The 23,094-nt window shown below is 39.9% G+C and overlaps 1 protein-coding gene across 1 annotated transcript in view; it reads right to left on the bottom strand.

The window, feature by feature from the left end:
- Positions 1 to 23,094, bottom strand: part of tlcd2 (TLC domain containing 2) — a 31,097-nt gene that overhangs the window by 4,200 nt on the left and 3,803 nt on the right. The window contains exon 3 of the mRNA XM_042415300.1: positions 21,937 to 22,019. Coding sequence (XP_042271234.1) covers positions 21,937 to 22,019 — 83 coding nt within the window. The remainder of the gene's footprint in view (positions 1 to 21,936; positions 22,020 to 23,094) is intronic.

Here is a 23,094-nt window from a genome sequence, read left to right as displayed (position 1 = left end):
ATCAATTTCATTTCTTTAAATTGAGGAGACTCCAGTGGCCAAAGAAACTCTTGAGAGTTAATAACATATATGTACATTTTAGTTTTCCCACCATGTTCCCTTTCAGTGTTTATGTTTTGAACACCTTCTTTCATTTTTGAAAGTATTTCAGTGAAGGACCATGTGGTAGGTCACCGCTCACATGGCTCATTTCTGCTGAGCAGTACTTATGAAAGTCTGTTAGATAACATAACAGAAATACTCCACAAGGTGGCAGCAACAACATTCGAAACCCGTCTGTAAATGGCGAACTCAGGCCACTCAATAAATCTGTCTCCTGACGCTACACTGAAGAGACAGACGAATAAAAGGATTACATACAATATCTGACAAAAGTGAAAGCTGTTGTCTAACACACACAGCTGCTGTGTTACAGGTGTAAAAATCTGGATGACAGATGTGTTTCACACCAAAACAGGCTGTTCAGCCAACTCTCCATGGGAGACACATTCACCAGCCTCATTCACACTCAGCTCACACTCACAGTGAAGCTGGACAACAAACTGTGTTCAGATACATTGTACTTTAGTTTTGAACTGCTGTAAACTGAGTGCAGATGGGTGCAGTGTAGGACAGAAAGTGAAAGAAGTGCACTACAAGTAGAAAACAGTCAAAAGTCTAACTCTGAGTGTGAAGTTTTTACATGTCATGGGACATGCTGTGGTGTAAATGAACCTTTACCATCAGACCTTTTACCATCAGTCATGGCTCAGTTGGAGAAGGATCTTGTGTTTGTGGATGTGTGTTTTTGTGTAAGGTCACAGGATGTCTTCTCTCAAACAGTCATGCGACACGCTGTAGTAGGTTAGGCAACATGGCATGTGAGGAAAGTCAGCAACACACCATCCCAAACTGTTTGTGTTGCTGGCTGAAAAGTCTCCAGACTAAATTTAATGGTAACATGGCCAGTAGTTACTGAAATATTTTGCTTTGGATTAAAGTGTTGGACAGACATCTTTATGGCCTTGTAGGTATCAGGGTGGAAACGATATTCCTCTAAAATCTGTAGCTGAGCAATAAAAGCAGTGATTGTAGGATTATCTGTGACTCAAATACACACCCTGAGTAATCACAGTAAAAATCAACCCTTCACCTGTAGTCAGGTCATTATGACAGCGATGGCCAACAATGATGGTGAGTAATTTCACTGATGACAGTCAATGCACTGTATTTAGCAACGCAAACAGCCTGCTTCATCAAAGTCAGCACGACGGGAGGGAAAACAGTTATGTCAACAGGACGCGAGGCTTTTCAGTACAAAACAAAGCCACACACACACACACACACACACACACACACACACACACACACACACACACACACACACACACACACACACACAGATTTGTGAGATCACACTGTGGTGTAGGTCGGTCACTCTGCTGTGACATTCCTCCCTGGCTGGGCAGGTGACTGTATGGGAGGTGCTACACATGCTGAGTGTCAAAACGGCTGGATAAGCAAAGTGATCACTGACACCCTGTTATGACCGAGGACATTGAAGCAGGCAACAAACAAACAAATAAATCAGTTGGTAACCAGAGCTGAATTATGCTTTAATAATGCAATAATCATCTCTGTTTGTTCTGTCCCTTAATGGCCTTTTATGGAGTTTTTCATTATCCACTTAACAAACAAAAGATAGAAAAGGATAACAACAATTTAAAATTTAAAATGTAACACTGTACAGCTCAGCACTGACAAAAGAGAGAGAGATAGAAAGAAAAAAAGAAAACAAAAAGGCACATCTGTCAAACATTGCTCATCATTTTGAGTCAGCTATCACAATTTCACAACAACAACCATCATAGTTGGACCTCAGCATCTCATATGTTTCGTATAAAAGCTCTAGACACATTTACATATTCAAGAAAAAAAAAGTTTCCACATTTTGGTGAAGTTAGCTGTCTTGGAGTGTATTAGACAAGTCAGGAGGTCCAGTGGAATATGCTGAAGTAATATGTTTTTCCTTTCATGAAATGTCAAGACGTTGAACAGTTTTCTATGATGTTCATTAGTAATGTGCATACGAGGAAGACCAAGGAGAAGCTCAGTTCCTAACATGTTGTACGTTTCATACAGTATTTTTGTAATTTGGGGCAGGACCAAAGACAATGTGTAAGGCTGCCAATATTAGTTCTGCATTTGAGGCACAACAGTGAGTCGGTGGGCTTAAATTTGGAGAGGCGATCAGGTGATAAATGCAATCTGTGTAATATTTTGAGTTCTAATGCCCTGGTTTGGTTACAGATTGTTTTTTACTTCCTCTGAATGTTATATGAGACACTGATTGATGTATCTCATGCAGTACAAAACATCTGTTTTTCAATATCAGAGACATTAAAATCAGTTAATGAAGTTTTTTTTCTTAATATAATCTCTTATCTGAAAGAAACGAAAGAGGTCATTTCTGGGTACATCATATTTGATATCTGATTAAAGGACTCCATCCTCAAAGAGATTTCAGATTTCTTAGAGTAAATTTGGGAGAGGACATTTAGACAACGCAACGTAAAAGTATTATTATAAACCCAGTCTGTTGCATATTGTAAGAGGGCGTTTATTGATATTTTTTGAGGTCTGGAAGATCCAGACTACTATTCTCACTTGGGAACTGTAAGCAGGACATCTTTAGTTATGCCAAATGAAAGAGCTAAACCATCCATTTATCTTATGAATTATTTTATGTGTAAATAAAATGGGAATCATTCTCATTGGATGAAGCAAACGAGGGAGAACAATCATTTTTAGAAGTTAAACTCTGTCCATCCAGGATATGAGGAGGCAGATTCATTCACTCCAGGTCCTGCTGATGTTCTGATGTCATTACCAGAATTACAGCCTTTACTAAAGCCTGTTTGATCTTCTTTAATTATGCGAGACAGAAGGCTTTCCAGACCAGTTGCCAGGACTTTGGATATGACTTTGAGGTTTGAGGAGGCGCAATTTTCTGGACACTTCCCTTTTTTGAGAATTAAAGAAATGTTGGTCTCTCTTAGTGATGCGGGTAGGAGGCCAGTATCGAATGAATGGTTTAGCATGTCTAAAAAGGGATGTTAACAAGTCTCTGAATTCCTTGTAAAAATCACTAGTGAGCCCATCAGGGACTGGCGCTTTTCCACTCTGAAGTAACCTGACGGCTTCTTGTACCTCATGTTTAGAAATTGGAGCATTAAGGCGGGACTTCTCATCAGTGGCTAAATCAGGAAGAGCCTGGAAAACATTTTTTCCATTATTGTTTGCGCATCTTTGCTTTGCTCAGAGTGGTATAGTGACTTTAATGTGCAGTTAATGGCTGTGATTTCCTTCAGTCTGGACCCTGTGGGTTTCCTAATATATTCCTTCACTGCTATAGTAAGTCTTGCTTCTAACACCTTTTGTTGCTCTGCAGATTTACATCTCTTGCTGGCTATGTAAGAAATTATTACCCCCCTAACATAGGCCTTAGAGGTTTCCCAGAGCAAGGATGGGCTACCGGCTGAAGGAGAGTTGAGAGAAAGAAAGGCTTTGAATCAGATGTAAAATAATATACACATTTGTGATCTTTTAAAATGAAAAGGTTCAACCTCCAGTGCCAAGACTGTCCTCCAGCATTTTCAGGTTCAATATCTAAGTATGCATGGTCAGATATGACAATATCTCCAATTTTCAGCATGGTTTCGGGGTGAAAAAGTAGCCGATTCTCAAATAGCGCCTATGTGGGTTAGAGAAAAAAGTGTATTCTTTATCTGCAGGGTGAGGTTTTCTCCACACATCCATATAACCCAGTTCTTCGCAAAGACCAGCAATATGTTTTGTCTGTGGAGAGGCAGACAAGGGATCACTGGGAAATCTATCAATCAATGGCTTCATAGGGCAATTGAAATCACCTCCCATAATAATATTCTCTGTCGGCAAATCAGCCAATTTGGACAAGTGAAGGAGGTGACTTGGAGGGAGATATACATTTAGGATACCAAATTCCTCTCCATGAATGACAGCTTTAATAAGCGGAAGTCACCCATAATTGTCCTTAATACAATCTATCAGTTTAAAAGATAGGGTCTTCCTGACTAATATACGTTCAAAACCATACTAGTTGAAATTTTAGGCGTAAAAGTGCTATATCAACATTTTCCTTTTTCAAGACTGACAGAACCTTTTTCCTCTTGATTGGTGAGTGATTTCCCTTAATATTCCATGTACACAGTCTCAGTATGTTACCAACCATAGTCTCTTACTATAGTCACGAAATCTCCCAAAAGATGCAGCCTTGTTGTTGATAGTGAGCCTGAAGATATTGTAGCTGAGCGACAGAACAAATGAACTATAATACAAATAATAAGAGCAACAACAGCGCTTCTCAAAGGGGCTTCCCCATTTACCAACCAGGGGACTGGTGGTGTCTCTAAATACTCTGTCGTTTGCCTCTCTGTTACTTTAACAATTTAAAAAACAGATAAAATTAAAGGGAGAGGCACTTCTTCTCTTTCAACATAGAAAAGTTCTTGTGTTTCTTTCTTCGTATGAGTTGAAGCTGCATCACTTAACAGAACTAATATTGAAAAAAATTGTAATTGTAAAAAAAAAAAATTGTAACTTTCCAAAGTTTTGCAGCTCCAATGCATGAGCCTGAAGTGTCTGGGATAGAGGGCTCAGCTTTTGGTCAACGGCTTTTGAAATATTATCTGTAATTTCTTGAATGGCTTGATGAAGGGCAGGGTCAAGTGCACTGGTCTTGCTAGCGACTGCTAGCTCTTCTGCACCTGGTGGGAGGCTAAACAAGCTCACGGTGCATTAGCTCCTACTTGGTTTCTTGGCATTTTTCAACAGCATGGTGTCAGAGTGACTCAAAAAGTACTCATCGATGCTCATATTATTATATCTATTGCAAAAACACCAGACAGATACTAATTGAAACTATCAATGCTGTGGTGCAGAGTTCAGCAATATGGACCGTCTGCTACACCACCATCTTGAATCCCCTTGCATTATCCACCAAATGCTGAATTCTACTCTAGATATGTCTAGAAAACTGAGATTTATTTATACAGCCACCTTGAATACCACCTTAATTTACCTCTACAAACAAAGAAATTAATCAATACGTATCTGTGTTTTTGAGTAAGGCTGAAAGGTGGTGAGATTCAGAAGACCCAGGTTGGGACAAAAACAAAACACTGTCACGCTGAAGGACAATTTGTTCTGTTGTGAGTTTTCAAAGCCTCCACTTCATGACAGATGTGATATCAAGACAGCCAAATCATAACAGAAGACCGAGGATGAGGGATACAGATTTCCTGTAATTTAGTCACACGGGATACATCATACATCATGTTTAATTTACCAACTCACCAGTAAAACTAAGTAACCATGAATGTGAAATACACTATATAGACTAGAGATATGTACACACACAGACACACTAAAAACAGACACACACAATCTCATTATTTTAGATACTGAATATGGATCTAACATTCCTCCGTCTCCTGCATTTGCTGTTTTTTCACTTTACAGTGGCAAAACCTGAAGTAAACAACATTTGAAGAGGTGGTATATGTGGTAAAAACACCTGCCCATGTTGGTACTAACCCAAAGCAAAAGGAAAGACACCAACAACTCTCATCCTGTGCAGCCGAAAACAAAGCCATCGACTTGTACCCACACACACAAATAGACACACAAACACACCCTCAGCGTCAACCTAGTGGTCTTTAGCCATCTGAAGTCTAATCTGATCTGGGAAGATAAGACATGACAGAGCAGGGGGCTGAGATGGTCAAAACAATCCCCTGTACGACCACAAGATAAGACAGCTCTGATTAAAGTTACATAGTGCAGGTTATGAATGGGGATAACATGTTGAAGTGGAACTGTATCAAAACACAGTTGCATCTGGACTATAAAGTGATACTTCCTGAGCTTTTGTTGCACGTTTCTTTATGAAAAACATGATATTGTTTTGTTCCTCTTGCACACATATATATATTTAAAAATAGTTTTATGGTGGTGATCTCTTCTTTATGGTGTTTGTACATGTTTGCAACAGCCAATCACAGCTTTTCTTCACCAATCTGAAAACAAACACTGATAGCGGAGCAGCTGTCAGGGCCACAAAACACAATAAACTTCGAGCCTTTATGTTACAAACACCTAAAACCTCAGTAATATTTTACCTTTTCAAGGCTGCCAACAGTAAATTTACAAGTGGTCAACCATAAAAAGCTAGGAAGACAAAATGGAGAAAAGAGTCACTATGTCCTCATTCTCCCAGAGGTGACTGTGACCACCAGTTCAGGTCAAATCAGGTCATCATGAGCCAATCAGATAACAGCGGCTGCCCAAACTCATCCTGGTGGCTTTCTCTGTGAGCCTGGATGAAGCCTCTGATACTCATCCATAAAGGAAAGGGACCAAATCCCACACCCTGTACTGCTGTCAGCACCCCTAGCTGAGGGGGCATCACAGTAATCCCCCCACCAGCCCCTGGATCTGTCGGACAATTAGAATGATTCAGCATTAGCTGGATTTGCCCCGCTAAGCTCTGCTGAGGCTCGGCTTTCACACACAGCAGCCCGGCCACTACTGCCAAACTAGAAACTCTAGAGGACACATACAGACACACATGTATGACAGGTGTCACATCGCACATAGGTGCCAACTGGATTTGACCACAATGACAGGTTATAAATACAGCAGTGGTGATGTTATTTTAAATATATTTATTCTGATACCCAATTAATTAAAAATACAGAATTACAATATTATGATTATTTTTTTACCACTGAAGTGGGAAAATGAATGAAAGAGTGAATTTTGTAGTGTGGGAGTAGTTTTGAAGTCTGGAAATGTGATGTACAGCTCTTAAATTATATTTGGAAATATGTATCAACAACTTACATTATTACACACAGTAAACATTTCTGGTACGGGGACTGAGGCAGATAGAAATTTAAATGAGACCTATTTATTTATTTATTTATTTTGTTTTTCCAAGTCACACAAAGGTTATCTAACCTTTGGACTGCACTCATATACATTAACCTACTGTTAGAGCCCGCCGGTATAAAATCCAGGATAAGGGTTGAAAAACAAGACTGTGTGGGTGTTTGTTACCTGCATTTTCTCCCTGTGGGCTCAATTAGACGTTCTCTACACCTCTTCCTACTTTAAAGGGTGGGGGGGGGGGGGGGGGGGGCTGGATGCAAAGATGGTAGATTTGTATAGAAAATGGTGGTATGAACATGGTAAAATCAGATTCTTTTGAAATGACTTTACTGCTTAGATTTATCACAAAGTTTGTGTGAAGGTTTGTGCTTTTAAACTGAGTCACTAACTGCCACAGTGGCTCAGCTTCAGTATTCAGAAGGAAAGCCGTCAGGTAAACAAGGGCTGGACACAGCTGATAAAAAAGATAAGTTTAGCCTCAAATATGATTTCAAAGAAAGATAGCTAGCTAACAGTCAAAGGTAAACAACTGCATCTTTTTCTGCTTTCAAATGTTCATACAAGCTTGCCTCTTTGGGGCCTTGTATTTAACTTTCCAATTATGGTGTTTGCTGTTATTTGCTTGTTTAAGTATTTTATAAACATTTTAGGAAAGTTTCCATCGGCACATATAAATAAAAAACTTGTATAACATGAGGGAAGTCGGTCAGAGTCATATGGTGATTGGTCATGAGATCCTGAGATCTAATCAGTAAACAGTGCAACCTAAGAGAGCGTGGCTCTTTAGTAAAGAAATGCAGTCTGCTGCACATTTCTCTCTTCAGTTGACCTCTTAGTAACGTGTAGGTTGACATGCTGCATCCACAAACCACAATATGTGATCGAGTACTGGCCACGGCTTGTTCTGTCATATTCTGTAATAATACAGGGGTGGAGTGAGTATGCTGCCTTCATCACCCTCACCCTCACTCCATATATGTCTTAAACTACTGATGCATCTCACCTTCAAATTTCATACTCGTTCTTTTACAAATGGGCTCATTTGTTTAAGATAAAACTTGGCTCACTTGTCACTCACTGAGCTGGTTTGTGACAATAATCAGAAAGGATGCAAAGGCTATAAAACATTTCCATGTCAAACTAGTTTCCCTGCCCTCATCCGATAACTAGCTCGCTGGCTCTGAGGAGAATTCAAAGTTCAGAACCAGCGCAGCCCGTTAGTTACAAACGACAGATTAAGTGTTGAACTATGAGACCATTTGAAAGAAAGACAAAAGGGTGGTGCAAAAAGACGAGAGAGGTCATTAACCATGGAGGAGTTTGACACTGAGTCTATACCGCTGTGTGTGCGTGTGTGTTGATGAAATGTTCACAGAATACACGCACACACACACACACACACACACACACAAAAGCAACCTCCGCTCTAAAAGACACGCTGCCTCTCTAGAACAAGGCTGTATCACTTCACGTACAGCAACGAGCACCTAGCTAAGAACAGGTTCAGCTACAATAAAACTTGCTGAGGTTTAAAACTACGTACGTTGCTAAACCGGATTCATGATGACCCTGTTAAGGTATGCCCCACATAGCTGAACACTGCATACTTGCGATGTACATTCAGTCAGAAAATGTTTTTATTGTTTCTACTCTGCTTGCACTTTATCGCAAAAATAAATTCTTATCAGTATAATATGAATATAAATCATACAACGTTTTGTCTCTACAACACACTATGTCTCCTTACAATCTACTGCAGTATCAGCAATCTGTAAAATACATCATTTATGTACGTACATAACTGCAGTTATGTGACTTATAGTGTCAAGTGACTGAACAGTTCACGTATCTCACTGGTCTACGTTACTGACAAATTTAGCACATGTTCTCCTTGCAGGTACATGCGTTGGTGCATTTGATGATATTGATCTTATCAGTTTGTCAGATAATCAGTAATCCAAAGCAAAAAATGAACTGAAGCAGATGTGACATCTTTTCAGCGTAACTACACCATTCATATCAACCATGGTGAAAGATTTTAGCTATTAAAAATGAACAAAATTGTTAGAGCTGTAGAAATCTGCCCATAGACTGACCTCTATGACCTTAAACTTGAGCTCTACCATGCAGCAGGTTTAAGTTAAAACTCACATACAGTGACCCCCAGTTGTGTTTTTGAGGAGAAAACAGGGTTTAGGAGACCATGTGATTTTGTTTCCAGACAACACAGATTCAAACCCTTTTTACATATTAAAATGCAGCTACGCTGGGGTCGTAGCAGCAAAGGTGAAAGGTCATAAGTGATGGGTTTGCATCGGGTATTGCCACTGATTTCCCGAATTGATTTTATTCTGATTCACAAGTTTCAAATTCGACCCAATTTCCGATCCAATATTGTTTCAGTTAGGGATATTTCAGTAACAATACCAATTTTGCTTGGATATGAAAGAGATTCTTAGAGAACCAAGGAACCTTTTAACATGGTGCATTATTAAAAACATTACATTTACATTAAGAATTGACCCCAAAGTTACATTAATTTTTTTCTTCTCTTTTTATTTAACATGACCAACACGCTACTGCAGTCAACACAATATAGTGCGACTCTATAGTCAATGAGTATTGAGTGACCAGATAAAAATAGTACGAGAGAGAGAGAGAGAGAGAGAGAGAGAGAGAGAGAGAGAGAGAGAGAGAGAGAGAGAGAGAGAGAGAGAGAGAGAGAGAGAGAGAGAGAGAACAAAGAACCAAAGGCTGGCCATGCGAGACCACGCAAACAGGGTTGAAGCTTGGGAAAAGGCATATATCAAAAGATCAATCTCAGGATTTTATGAATCAGTACCATTCAAATTAAGATCAATTTGAATCAGAAAACTGATTCTTTTAAACCCAGCCGTAGTGGTGGGTGATGGCAGAGGAACTCTAAGCAGGTGAGTTGTGTTCAGTATCAACAGGTGTGGTGGCTACACCCGTCACTCCATAAACAGGAGGATGTCGACAGATGCCACCTCCCTCCTCATCATGTGCATGTGTGCGCTTTTCAAAATAAATTTAAGTATCAAATAAAAAGCAGACCACAGGCACTCAAAATATGTCACAATCAGCACTTTCACACATGGAAAGGAGGGTCTGTCATCACATTCCAGTAAAGTTAGTATAGATTTAACCAGTGCTTGAACTGGAATAAAAAGGGGTGAGTACGGCGAACTTGCAGCCCGCTGCTTTATGGGGAAAGTGTTTTGTCTGGTTCGATTAGATAAATGATGTCCAGTCACTGATAACTCACAGAAACAAAACTTCAGTAAAAAGAAAAAAAGCATATATTTAATTGAAAGTTACACTCATCACTATTAATTAATCGCTGTAGTGATTTTTTTCTGTGAGAACTGTTCTAAGTAATAAAAAGGGCTGAGAGAGTTTTTTGGATTTTTTTTCCTTGAAGTTTTGTTAAAATACAATTATTTAAACAAAGAGGACAGGCACACTACAAAAGTGAGCTGTATTGAACGTTATTTGTTCTACTTGTCCCAAATATAAGTGTTTTGTCCAATATTTCAAAATTTAAATTCAATAATGTATTCATACATACAGAAGCGGACAATGGCTGTGCTTGCAATTTTTTTTTTTAATGCCGTTATCTCAACAACACGAGCTTTGTTATCTCCAGATAACAAGATAATCAACCCGTTATCATGAGACAACAAAAGGTTGTTTCCTCTTATTACTCAGGAGTGTCATATCAGCATGAATATGAGGCGTCTTGACAACTGCAGCAACTGATCTAAGCTGAAAATGTCAGATCAAGGAGTGCACATTATTATTAATAATGTGTTACGGCCAAATGGCAGGTTGATAAACTCCTAGTTATAATTTGATGGGACGTTTCATGAAGGAGACGTACCAAACAATACCTTTCAAGCATTTTCATTTTATTAGACTTAATGAGAGAAAGGAAAGTGGGGTGGAGAGGTGGAGGAATAAGAGCCAACATATGACAGATTTGAACCCATGTCCTTACATAAGAGCCACCTGAAGGCTTCTTGTGCTTGATCTAAATAGTTGAACTATCCACGCGAGGGAGACATGGAGAGACAGGAGAAGACAGGAATGAACAAATGAGAATGAGCTCCACCCGTGGTAAATCTTGTGATAAATTATCTCGTTATCTCCAGAAATCGGCCTTTTGTTTCCTCGAGATAATGAGATAAATTAACTCGTGATCTCAAGATAACAACATTAAAAAAATAATTGCAAGCACGGCCGTTCTTCCGTACATACAGGCTATTTTAACACCTACTCTAATGCCTGTGGGAGGTTTGATGAGGGTTGTTACTACTTCAGAGCCTTTTCCATCACACCAGAAATATAGTTCTGTTGGAGAAAAACTCCCCTGTCCTAAAGTATGCCCTTCGACACACAATGAATTGATGTCACAAAGATTTATAGGATCAGTTCAAAAGATACGTAAACTGATTTCACCTTTTAATCCATCAATGAATGGGGTAATCCGGGCAGAGGGGACCCACATCCCCTCTGCCCAGACATGTCAGCACATCAGGACTGTAGTGAGACAGCATATTATTTACCAACAGAAGAAACTGGAGGTGAAACCAAAACTCTGAAGCTTTATCTGGTTTAAATCACTCACATGCTCACAAGGGCTTGTTTGGGCAGGAAAAGAGGCAATCTAGTCTAATAACCAACTACAGCGAACCTTAAGTATAGGTTTATTCATAAGAGGAGTGGCAGTACACACTCAAAATATTTAATGGTGCACAGGTGGACAATATCAAGTGCTTGTACTTGTTATCTGTGAGTACTGGTGAACCCACTTAAAGCATTGGCTTCAACAAAGGAAGCTATTTCCTAGAGTACTTAGAGTTATGTTGAGTGTTTTGATGCTCTCTTGCACTCAACAAGTGACTGAAAAATACACACAAATCCCAACAATCGGTGAAACTAAAACGGTGACGCACCCGTGACTCAGATAAACACTCAGTGGCTGAATCTTAATGTTTCGGTTTACATACAATAGTCATAGTTGTATGTGAGATTATTTATGGTTTTGAATGTCCACACTGATAAACACATCCCAACACTGCTACGTTTCATAAAAATAAATGATCAGACAGTCAGTGTTTCCTTAACACAAGTCATAAAGGAATAGGAAATGACCTTGTGAAGCTGACGGAGAGGAAACTAATAGGAAGCTCCACAGAGAGATGTTAGCCATCTGGTCATAGGCAGACCAGCGGTGGTGTGATGCACAGGTGGGAGGGCCTTGCACCGTCTGAGAGGAAATGGAGGGATGGTATTGGAGCTTGGAAACATGAGACAGTAATGATTAGACACACACACATAAGCAAGCATAGAGTTCAAAGTTTAAAAAGACATACACATTTATCTGGAGGACTGGGGGATGGTGGTCATGACTATGATCATGCGACCTTAGTTAACTAACTCCCTTCAGCTGACAGCAGCACAGCAGGTCACTTCAGCTCCTCGCTGTCACAGACATGTGGTCAGAAATTCACCGGATGTGTCCTAACAGGATTATTTAGGGTAAATACGATCAATTAGCATTGCGTGTGTATTCATTTGTAAGTCTTCTTTGTGTGGTATTTAAAGTTGTAGACTGAGAGAATGAGTCTTCACATGAAACATCAGGGTGAGGCTCAACAACTGTTAATAGGTGTGCTATGATGAATCGTGGTCGCTGGAGGTATTCAGATGCTGGGTGTGAGAGGAGGAGCAGCATTGACTTGAATGTGTGTATCTGCCATTACTTCACTTCTCAGAGTGGACTAGGAAAGATAAAAGCCAACGATGGCTTTCCAAATGCATCTTGATGCTCATTAAGACCAAGAAGCATCAAAAGGCTCTTGAGATCTGATGATATTCCCCGTTGCTCATGAGCTGCAACACTTCCAGCATAATGACCTGATCCTGCAAAGACCACTTTCCCCAAAGAATAGATCTACACAACTTATCAACTAATCATTTCACCTTTCACCTTCAAAATGGACTGTTAAATGTGTATTCTTTAAGTAATAGTTTGACATTTTGGGAAATCAATCATTTCATCTCACTCAAGAAAATCAGGAAAATCTATTTCCCAAAAACTATTCTTTAAAGCAATTATAGCGTACTGTACACAATATATGGCTTTGTTAGCTTGTTTTTAATGTCATAGCACCATAACAACCAGCAAATTCTGGTGAGAAAAAAAAAACAACTACTACTGGAGATATCTCAGATTTGCTTTGAAACATAAATCACAACAAAAAAGACACTGTAATGGTTAACTCCATTTACTACACATGTTCAGTGTGGAGCTGTTCCTACGCTGTACTCACTTGCTCACCCACCCACACTGCTTTTGGAATCATACGCACGTACTCTGGTATTTCCACAGGAGCTGGATCCGAGCCAAGAGTATTCCCTATTTACTTTTCATGCTTTGGTTTAAGGCCCCACCTTGCTCGTCAGTGTTGAGAAGTAGCTTCAAGAAGATTTCTAAACCTGCTGATGTATAGATGCCTCCTCTACAAACAGCATTGTTATGCCAACTGCCAATAAATGCAACCTCTTTTTTTTTTTTCTTTAAGGCACTCTTTTCATGCCTCCAGCCTGTTTGGGAGGCATGGCACGAGTGTGTATGAGTGTGTTGCACAACTGCTCTTTGCTTCTGTCTACCTGTAGGCTCAAGACAGTATATATTATAAAAGGCTTTTATACACTTGCCTGCTCTGGATGGATTAGATCTGCATCTGTACGGCTTATTTCTTACTTCACACTGATAACTTGAATTTCACATTCCTTAACCCAGATAAGCAATGTGTTGGGATTAACTGCAAATTTACTGTAAGACTGTTTTTCTACACATACTCTCAACCTTTTTTTTTGAATGTTTTATTACCCCCCAAAAATCAGTATGTTTTGTTAAATTATCCACTATTCACATGATAAACCTCCTATTCCTTAATTTCAAATTCCCAACCAATGCCAACAGTTTTTTTTTTTTTTTTTTTTTTTTTAAACGGTCACAACAGGCGTTCATTATTCTACAAGATATTTCTCAATAGTGTTCAGTTTGAGTTGGCATGCTTTAAAGCACGCTTGCACTCACTCAATTCAGATGATAATGGACAATGCAGACTTGTTCCACAAGTGCAGCGACTCTTGATGACAATTTATCCTTTCTGCATTGCTGCTGTGAAACCACATTATGTGACGCAACAAACATTTTACCTCAAATATAAACACAGATCACACACATCCTCACGGCATTTTTTTAACCATCTACTATCCTAAGTGACTATTTTTAGTGCCTCAAAGCAGCATTTATGTGTTTGATAAACAAAGAAGAAGACAAGAAGCTGCATCCATCAGCGTGTGGATTTTGTTGTTTGCATTTGATGAACACAATGGGCGAAGAAATTCCTCAATGACAGTGAGACCATGAGGGGGAAAAAAATCCATGAAAACAAGATACAATACTACTAGAGCACAGAGGCTCTCATTGGTTTGTAGCCATGTGAGGGGGCGGCCCAAGCTGCGGAGAGTGGGTGGACGAGGGGGGATGGGGAAGATGTTTGGAGGCGATACAAGGATATGGGGGCGGAGAACAAGGCCGCGTGTGTGATATATGGAACAGGACTGCAGCACAGAAATGTTTTGAGGGGGTGCACACATTTGCAGAACCCCTCTCAAGAAGCTGGAGGTTTGGTGTGTGTGTGTGTGTGTGTGTCTCCCTTTGGAGCCTGAGGTTCATGTGGAGACCAGATGTCTGTCCTCCTGTCTGGATATACACACAGAATGGGGGACCCATGGGGTTCCTCGCCAAATAGATGAGACTGCTGAGACACACAGACATGCATCACAATCTTTACTTGCCAAAAAAAACTTATGTGCACATTCCCTTTCGCCCCTGCTCCCTTTTCCCTCTCCTCTATTTTGCAGTATGTTTCTCCTGCCATATTTTGCATCATTTTTCTCAGTATGTGGACTGATGTGGTTGTCGTAGCATTCGCTCAGCAAACTGTATGTCCTACTCAAGTTTTAATTTAAAAAAAAAAGGGGGGGGGGGCTTGGAAAAGCAGCTCACAGTTTGCAAACATGATGCTGACACTAGAGATTTTAAAAAGTAAGCCTGGTTCTGTGTGGTTTGTCACACCTAAGTGTGGGTCAAAAAGGAGAAGTGGTGGTCCACAGCTCGTGGATGGCTGGAAATACATCTGTGGGCTGGTTAGCAAAAACAAAAACATACCTTACATACTAAATTAGCTGCTGCTATAAGATATCAAGAGGCCTGAGCTGTTTTTAAGCATGAATAAGACAACACAAGGAAAATTACATACTATGATTTACACCTCTATTTGCTGTTGAAACTCTCAAAAAGATGCTTGTTAATGTTCAATGCAGGATTGAACACTGGGGGAAGTACATCCATCAGGAAATAGACCAGCTGAGCTTCGCATATGGTTGTATAAACAGAACCGCCTCAGCAACGATAGAGACTTCAAACTAAATGAGAATTTAAAGATGACATATCAGGCTACTTTTTATGTTTGCCTGTACTGGTGTCATATTGGTCTTCTGGTCATTGGTTCCTAAGACAACAAGCAGCTAGTGGGGAAGTGATACTGTAGGGAGAAAGACAAATATGGGTGTACTGGATAATCAGGTTTTACAATGCTGAAGATGTAGAGATCCATGGCAGACATGGCATTCCAGCAGCATGCGGTGTCACAACATAGTCAACAACTAAACACTTTATGTTCCTCATTTCAATTGCTGAAAATACCTCGTCAACATGCTTCCAAAACAAACATTCCCTGTTGGCTCTGTGACACGGCTACAGTCTCCTTTTACAAACACCTATTTTCATGCCTGGTAAACTGAGACAAGTTCCATTCATATCTGAGGTTGCTAAAGATGAACTTTACAGAGGAAATATGTCAGAGGTTAAATTTGGACACACGGGAAAGATGAGTTTGAGCCTTATATACGCTGCTCGAGAATATACAGTATCCCATCCACCAGCGGAGAGAGATGAGTGAAGATGAAACCCCCTACTCAACAATCATTCAAAGTCCTTTGTTTAATAGTAACCAGGCACCCTTCATCGCTCATTTAACATAATCTCCATTGTGGCAGCTCCGTGATGTGGCTCAGCTTTTAAGCGGCTGGAACAAAGAAACTTGTACAGAGAGAAAGAGAAATTACATCAATCACATATGGAGATATCCTTGCTGAGAACCTGTTAAAGTGCTAAAAAACTTGACACATTGACATTAATCATACAGCTAAACGGCTTAAGAGAAAAAATATGAAAGCTCTTGGAGATGTCCAACCAAACCTGGACTGGAATATGACTGAAAATCTGTTAAATGACAGGAAAATGTTCATAGAAGCACCTCAAATATTTTAAGGATGATTAAAGAGAAAATTCCCAAATGCAAAATCCAGACACCTAAAGCTGTTACAGACTAATCACAACTATTCTATACTACAATAAGTTTTAATGCTTAAAAACTTGAGGTGCTCTGTGACCTTATGTAAGCTACCATTTTAGGGCCATCTGAGTCTACTACTAGTTGATTTCAGTAGGAATTCATTAAAATATAAATATTTATTTAATTCTTTTTTCAAGTTATTCAAAATAATTGAAAACCCAATCTAATGTACATGATTAGTCCTTGACAAATTAATGCAGCAAAAGCTGTGAAATATGTAACAACTTTACACGTCATTCAGACATGAAGAAATGTGACTGATGATTCTCCATTTCACTGTATTTGTGACACACCACTTGGGATGATTACTACAATTTGGAAATAGCAGAAAGTGGTTGAGAAATTAATTACTTCCCCAGGGTGCTGCAAAACCCTATGATTGGTAAATAAGGGAAACTTTTGCATAATAAGTAGCCTGTTGCAGAGAATATTTAAGATCCTATTGTATGTTGCTTTTGCGTTTGCAGAGGATAAGCCGGATAGCACAGAGCAGATGTGATTGGAAACAGCACGGATACTCAAATAGCCAATAAACCTGTGACGCCCTGATCTGCTTTAGAGGAGGTTCAGCTTTGGTCCCTCTCTATGAAAAAAAAATCTGCCTAATAAGAGAGGGATGGCAGACATTTATGGAAGGAAACAGCAAATATGCTGCAATACTTCAAACCCACGTGAGTGCAAAGAGAGAGAGCAGAGGAGCAGAACTGACTCACTTGTTGTTGTTTCCACCGTGTATTATCAGTTAACATATCAATACAGAACATTGGACATACTAATATTCACATGCTTTCAGTCTCCATGGAAAAAAAATAATCTACAATTCTGCCTCTGCTTGGCATCTACCTCTTCTGGCTCCTATTTGTAATTGCAAGCTCACTATTTCCAAGAGTCACGAGTAACTGACGTAGATTCAACATGGGGACTTGGGCTTTTTATGAGGACGGGCAAAGGCAAACAAATCCTTGGTTTTACATTTACCATACCTACTGCAGTTAGTCCAGCTCAGACAATGGTAAAAATGACAAATTTCACTTCACTCTACTCTCCCTTACAGACTAAGAGCTTAACAAGCTACAGATTCATGGCTACTTTATTAAAAATCCTGCGTGTTATGTTTCTAAGATATATAGTAGGTGCCTACATCTCCACAGAAGAAGACACGCTATTTCTGGCAGAATTACCAGGACTTCCTGTTTTCCAAAGGAAGCACAAGGTTGTGGCTGACAGGATCTCATCAGGTGTGAGTGACTACGGCAGGGCCCCACATACTTCTCAGACAGAAATAAGAAGCTGTAATCTCCACTTCAGTCAATAAGGAGGAAAAAAAACTTTCCATGGAATGTTTGACTTATTATTTCTCCTGGCCTGCGACAACGGGGACCAACAAAACTCGTGCTACACCACATGGCGTCTTGCTATATGCTTGTATAACAGTAGGAACCCTCTACACTAGATCACGGAAATGAAGACAGTATTAAAAAAAACACATCATATGTGCATTAGAGAACATTAAAGGAGGGAGGGTCAAAACAGAAAATAAAGGCAGGAGAAGGCAGATGTGAGACACAAAGTCCAAACATATCACTTAACAGGGTTAACAAGTTTCATTAAAACCCAACTTGAATCCTCTCTTAGAAACCGGTCCTGTTGAAGTAGTTTTGCACGGTCACACTGACTACATTTACATGCACAAAATATTCCAGTTTTTGTCCTTATTCCAAAAAAACCCCCAATATTCCTACTAAGCTGTTTACATGGCTAATGAAAATGAATATTCCAGTAATATTCCTGTTTACATGCAGAAGGTTTTCAGGGTTTCCCTCTGCTCCAGTGGGACTCACAAGATCTCCGCCAGCAGTGAAGTAAACCAGTGAGGAGGAAAACATTAGTGAGCTGCTGCCTGATATTTACAAGTGATATTGATATAACTGATATCATAAATTTATAGTTACAGGCACATCAAGTACCGAGGTTGTCCCATGATGTTTACAACACTGCTGCATCACACTGAGTCGTGACCATCAGTTCATGGCTGCATGTCAGGATAATAACCAATCCCCTCTGTCCCCATCGTGGAGAGAGCGCGCTCTGTTTTTCCAGCCCGCCCTGAACAGCTCTCCACTCTCCTCTCATTCCTCTCCTCTGTCTGCCTTCTTGCTGCAGCATATGTCATTTTGCCTGAGCAGGGGTCAACAGGCAAGTGGGTCGTGTGTCTCAAACTGCGGTAAAAACCCCAGTTGAGACGCATATTCCAAATGCGCTGTATACATGTTCAAGAATGCTCCTAAAATCTGAATAATATCCATATCAAATTTGGAAAATTTACAAGGTGAGTTTGCCCACAACTGTGATATTCAAAATGTATTTTTGCACGTTTTTAGAGACAAACCAACTTCCACCCTCACAATGACAACAGCACCAGATCAAATGGTCCACAAAGTCATGATTTGCCTTTTTTATGGCTCACATCTGTCAGCATACATGAGTCAACATAAAATAATGAATCACATCAATTGTTGACACAGCACCTGTAATTTTCCTGTCAAGACAAACCCCCTTTCATTTTTATTCTAACCACCTTGTTTGCTCAGTCATGGGCACTCGCACATATATGCAATTTTATTTGCAGCTTGGTATATATACATTTTGATGTTTGCTGGGTTAGTGCATATTAGCATATAGATGAACTGTACTTAGATAAACTGCTACTAAATTAACTAATTTTGTGTTGGTGTTCCATCTGCCTTGAAATTAGTTTGTTCCTTCAACCTCATTGCCCTTTATGTACAGTTTTTGGTATACATTTGTACATTATTACTGTAAGAAAATGGGATGATGGGCAGAGGAGAAAGATGAATCAGTGGGCTGCCAATGAGGAGAAGATTAACCTCCTGGTCTTGACTGAATGGCCAGCTGGTCCTGCCTGGTTCAATGCTAGCCCACTGAGACATCTCCTTGGACCAGTCAGCTCATGTTTGTAGTCAAACGTCGACTTGGTGCTCTTGTTTTAAAACCATATATGAACATCTAACACAATTACCTGCTTTATAATAATTACGTGAGCCCTGCAGGTGACAAGGAAAAAAAGCCAACAAAATATAAAAAGGCAAAAGCCAGATGAGAACAAAATGGCGAAAAAGTTTAAGGAAGACCTTTCAGAGAGGCACATTGAATACAAGGAGTGAATGTCATAGAAAAGAATGAATGAAAGTCTTGATGATGGGACAATAGGGAAATGAAGGCAGTAATGAGAAAGAGAGTTAGCTAGCTGAGAAGCACAGAGAGCCATGTGAATGAGAGAGGTCTTCATCCGTCCCACACTCCAGTGACAATCTGCAGCCAGCTGGCCCGGCAAAAGCACCCATTCACTGGGCTTCCAGGAAGTGAAAGGAGAAAAAAAAACAAGACTTTCAGAAAAAAGGGGCTAGGCTTTTACCACCAAAACGGGGTGGTGCTGAAACTGGTTCCCACAACAAGTTTGAGTCTGAGTGACTGAGTGTTTCCACCACTAAAGAACTGGTTTTTACCTGGGAAAAAATATCAACTAAAAGGTGTGCCCTTAACTGTATTGGTTTAGGAACAATGACTTCATGATGTCACAGGCAGGTGCTGTCATCACCACACAACCCTAGCAACCAGATTCATCATCATCATCTCACTCAGTGAAATGCCAACGTTTGCTTTAGCAAAACTGACCAAAATTTATAGCAATGCCATAATTGGCAATCCGACAAGCAGACTATTGTTTTATTGTCAATAAGGTTCTAAAAGTTAATGAATGATGAACTGGAAAGTCTGGAAAGAGGGACTGATGACATACCCAACAATGAAAAAAGATGGACGAAACCAGGTTTTCTGGGAAAATGGAGGAGAGAACTTGTTGAAAAACCATCATAACAAACTTAAAGACTACAAAAAGGCACTCTAAAAAGTTGATCAGTAGAAATAGGCTAAAAGATGTACTAAATTTCTACTTGGTGCATTCAATGAAAGGAAACCAAAAGGCAAATCTGCTGCCAGCACGACTGTGCTTGATGGAAATGTTGAGTCCTCAGTGATCACCAAAGGAACAATGCCAATGTTGACAATACTCTTTGAATGGTTTGCTTAAAAGCAAACATTGTATGTGATTCCCCATGGTTGTATGCGTTTGTTGCAAGAGAATTCCCCTCTCTTATCACACAACCATTGAAATACCAAAACCAGTAGAAATGTGGGCAGGTTGATAAAAACTTTTGCCAGTTTCCTGGCACAGTGTCAGCCTTTGCGTTGGTGTAAAAGTGAAATGTGTTTGTGTGTGAGAGAGATACTGAAAATGACTTCCAATCAACATTTAAGAGTAGGTTTGTATGCAACTGAATGAAAAAAATCAGAGCACCCACTTGAAAAACTACGACATAAAAAACTCTTACAGTGATATTTATCAGGAGAATGTAAACCAGGATCTGAGTCCATGTGACTGTATGTTCATATTTATATACTGTATGTGCTAGTTTATGCAAAGCATGTTCATATGTACGTATGTTGATTTCAAGCATGATTTTCTTTTTTAAATCTGTAACTGGAACACCAGCATGAAATATGCTTTATTCTTTATGTAGCAGGAGCCATGTCCTCCGTGATTGGATTTCACAAACCATATTTCTGCACACTTTTTCACCAAATGTGCTTAAATTAACAACCCAACACACATAAATCATGGCTGCTGTTTAATATAAATCCACTACAAAACTGTCAGAGTCAATTCCAATAAAATTTTAGAAACAAACAGTTAGTAATAAACTACAATAAGATGAGAACCTGGCAACAGAAAGGAATACACAACATCAGCATGGTTGTGGATCTTGGTCAGGCAGCCTTATGTGGAGAGAGAAAATATTCTAAATCAGGATGTACTTCTTTATTGCCACTTCAGAACATTTATTTTCCACGGTGTTTTAAAGCATGAGTGGGGGAAGGGTTAACTGATCTGACCTGATCTTCCCTCAGGAAAACACCTTCCATTGGGTCACCGTGTCATGAAGATGACTTGCTCTGATGGGAAGGCTAGAAACGGTTGTGATAGCAAGAGAGCAAAGGAGTTGGGTGGAGTTCAACTTTCTCAAGGCATAAAGGAAGGTTGAAAGCTTGGCGGGGGGGCGGCTGTCACACTGGAATGATTGTCTCTTTGTTCCTCTCTCGTGTGTTTTTTGTAACTAGAAAGACGGGTATTTTGTCTTTCCCATGTCTGGGTTTCCGACGGGTGTGTTGGGGTTTTGGCACGTGATTCGTCTAAGCAGTAACTACTGTATATTGTATCCATAAAGTTGATAGATATACTGAGGTAAAGGTGAGATAATCACCTTTCATTAATGGTCAAGGTGAAACATCTTTAGCCAAAATATCAATCTTGGACTAGACTTTGTTGGGTTTTTTTTTTAGCTGTTATGGAAATGTTTGAAAGACCTACCACAATGTGATGAAAGAGAAGCTCCCAGGACTGACTCAACTTCTGGTTCAGCACCATGTCAAAGAAGTCATAGATGAAGTAACCTGTGGGAACAGACAGCATGAGCCAAGGTTAATGTCGTCTTTATGGCAATTCATTAATCAACCAAAACACAACAGATTCTTCTGACAACGGCAGCCTTGAGCATATCAAGTGCGTCAGGGGAGACCCTGCTTCCATGACGACTGCGATGGCAACCAAGATGCGTCTTGGAGAGGGGCTATTCATATCCACCACCCCCACCCCTGCCATCAGCCGTATCCATGGTGACAGCCTTTCAGAATGCTGGAAAAATAATGAAGTGTTGAGGACGGGGACGGTGGGCGGTGAGGGAGCTTGGGGCTTTGGTTTAGGCTGGATTTAACCCCAGTACACCACCAGGACTCTCCTGTCGGATGTGGTGGCATGTTTGGGTTTGTCTCACCATTAACGATGTACTTGTTAATAGCCACAAGACAAACAATTATTACATCATCTGGTCTCCATATTAGTTCATATTGTTTCATGAGAGCATTGACAGTGCGTGGGGAAACTCCTAGCCAATGTGGTCTTTTCAACAATACCTTTTTTTTCCCCCACATGAGGTTGAGTTTAGGTCAGGTTGGTTTTGCCATGAACAGCCAATTGGGAGTATGGAGACTTGTTTTATAGTGCCATTTAACTGAGATATCTTATCTTGCCGTCTGTGTTTTCATAGTGATTCATCCAGTGCGTTTTCTGTCATATCCGTATCGAAACACACAGGAGGACTGAAGAACTGAGTGACAAACAGAAAGAAATACCGTTCTTGTTTTTTACTCCTTGTATTCTGCAACAAGTGCACAATGCCAACGTGAGGCCCAGCTAACGTCTATACTGGGGACTGTTTGACTTCCCATTGGCTTCCATCTGAAGTCTGAATGGGACAGTCAGTGGAAGGAAAAAAAAGGTTTCTAGAGAAAGTAATGTTAGGTTTTTTCCATTCAAGTTTCGAGGGAATGATCATCAGTAATTCATTGACATGTTTACATGAACAGTTAATTCATTTCTTAAACCAGTTAGTCAATCTGTTTTCAGGCTGCCACATGCCAAAACAATGACTCTTTGGGAATAACCTTGGTAAGATAATATTCAAAATAT

Source organism: Thunnus maccoyii, chromosome 6 (assembly GCF_910596095.1).
Source record: "Thunnus maccoyii chromosome 6, fThuMac1.1, whole genome shotgun sequence".
NCBI classification, from domain to species: domain Eukaryota; kingdom Metazoa; phylum Chordata; class Actinopteri; order Scombriformes; family Scombridae; genus Thunnus; species Thunnus maccoyii.
The sequence above is the reverse complement of the archived record's forward strand: the minus strand, read 5'-3'. Positions and strand labels throughout refer to the sequence as shown.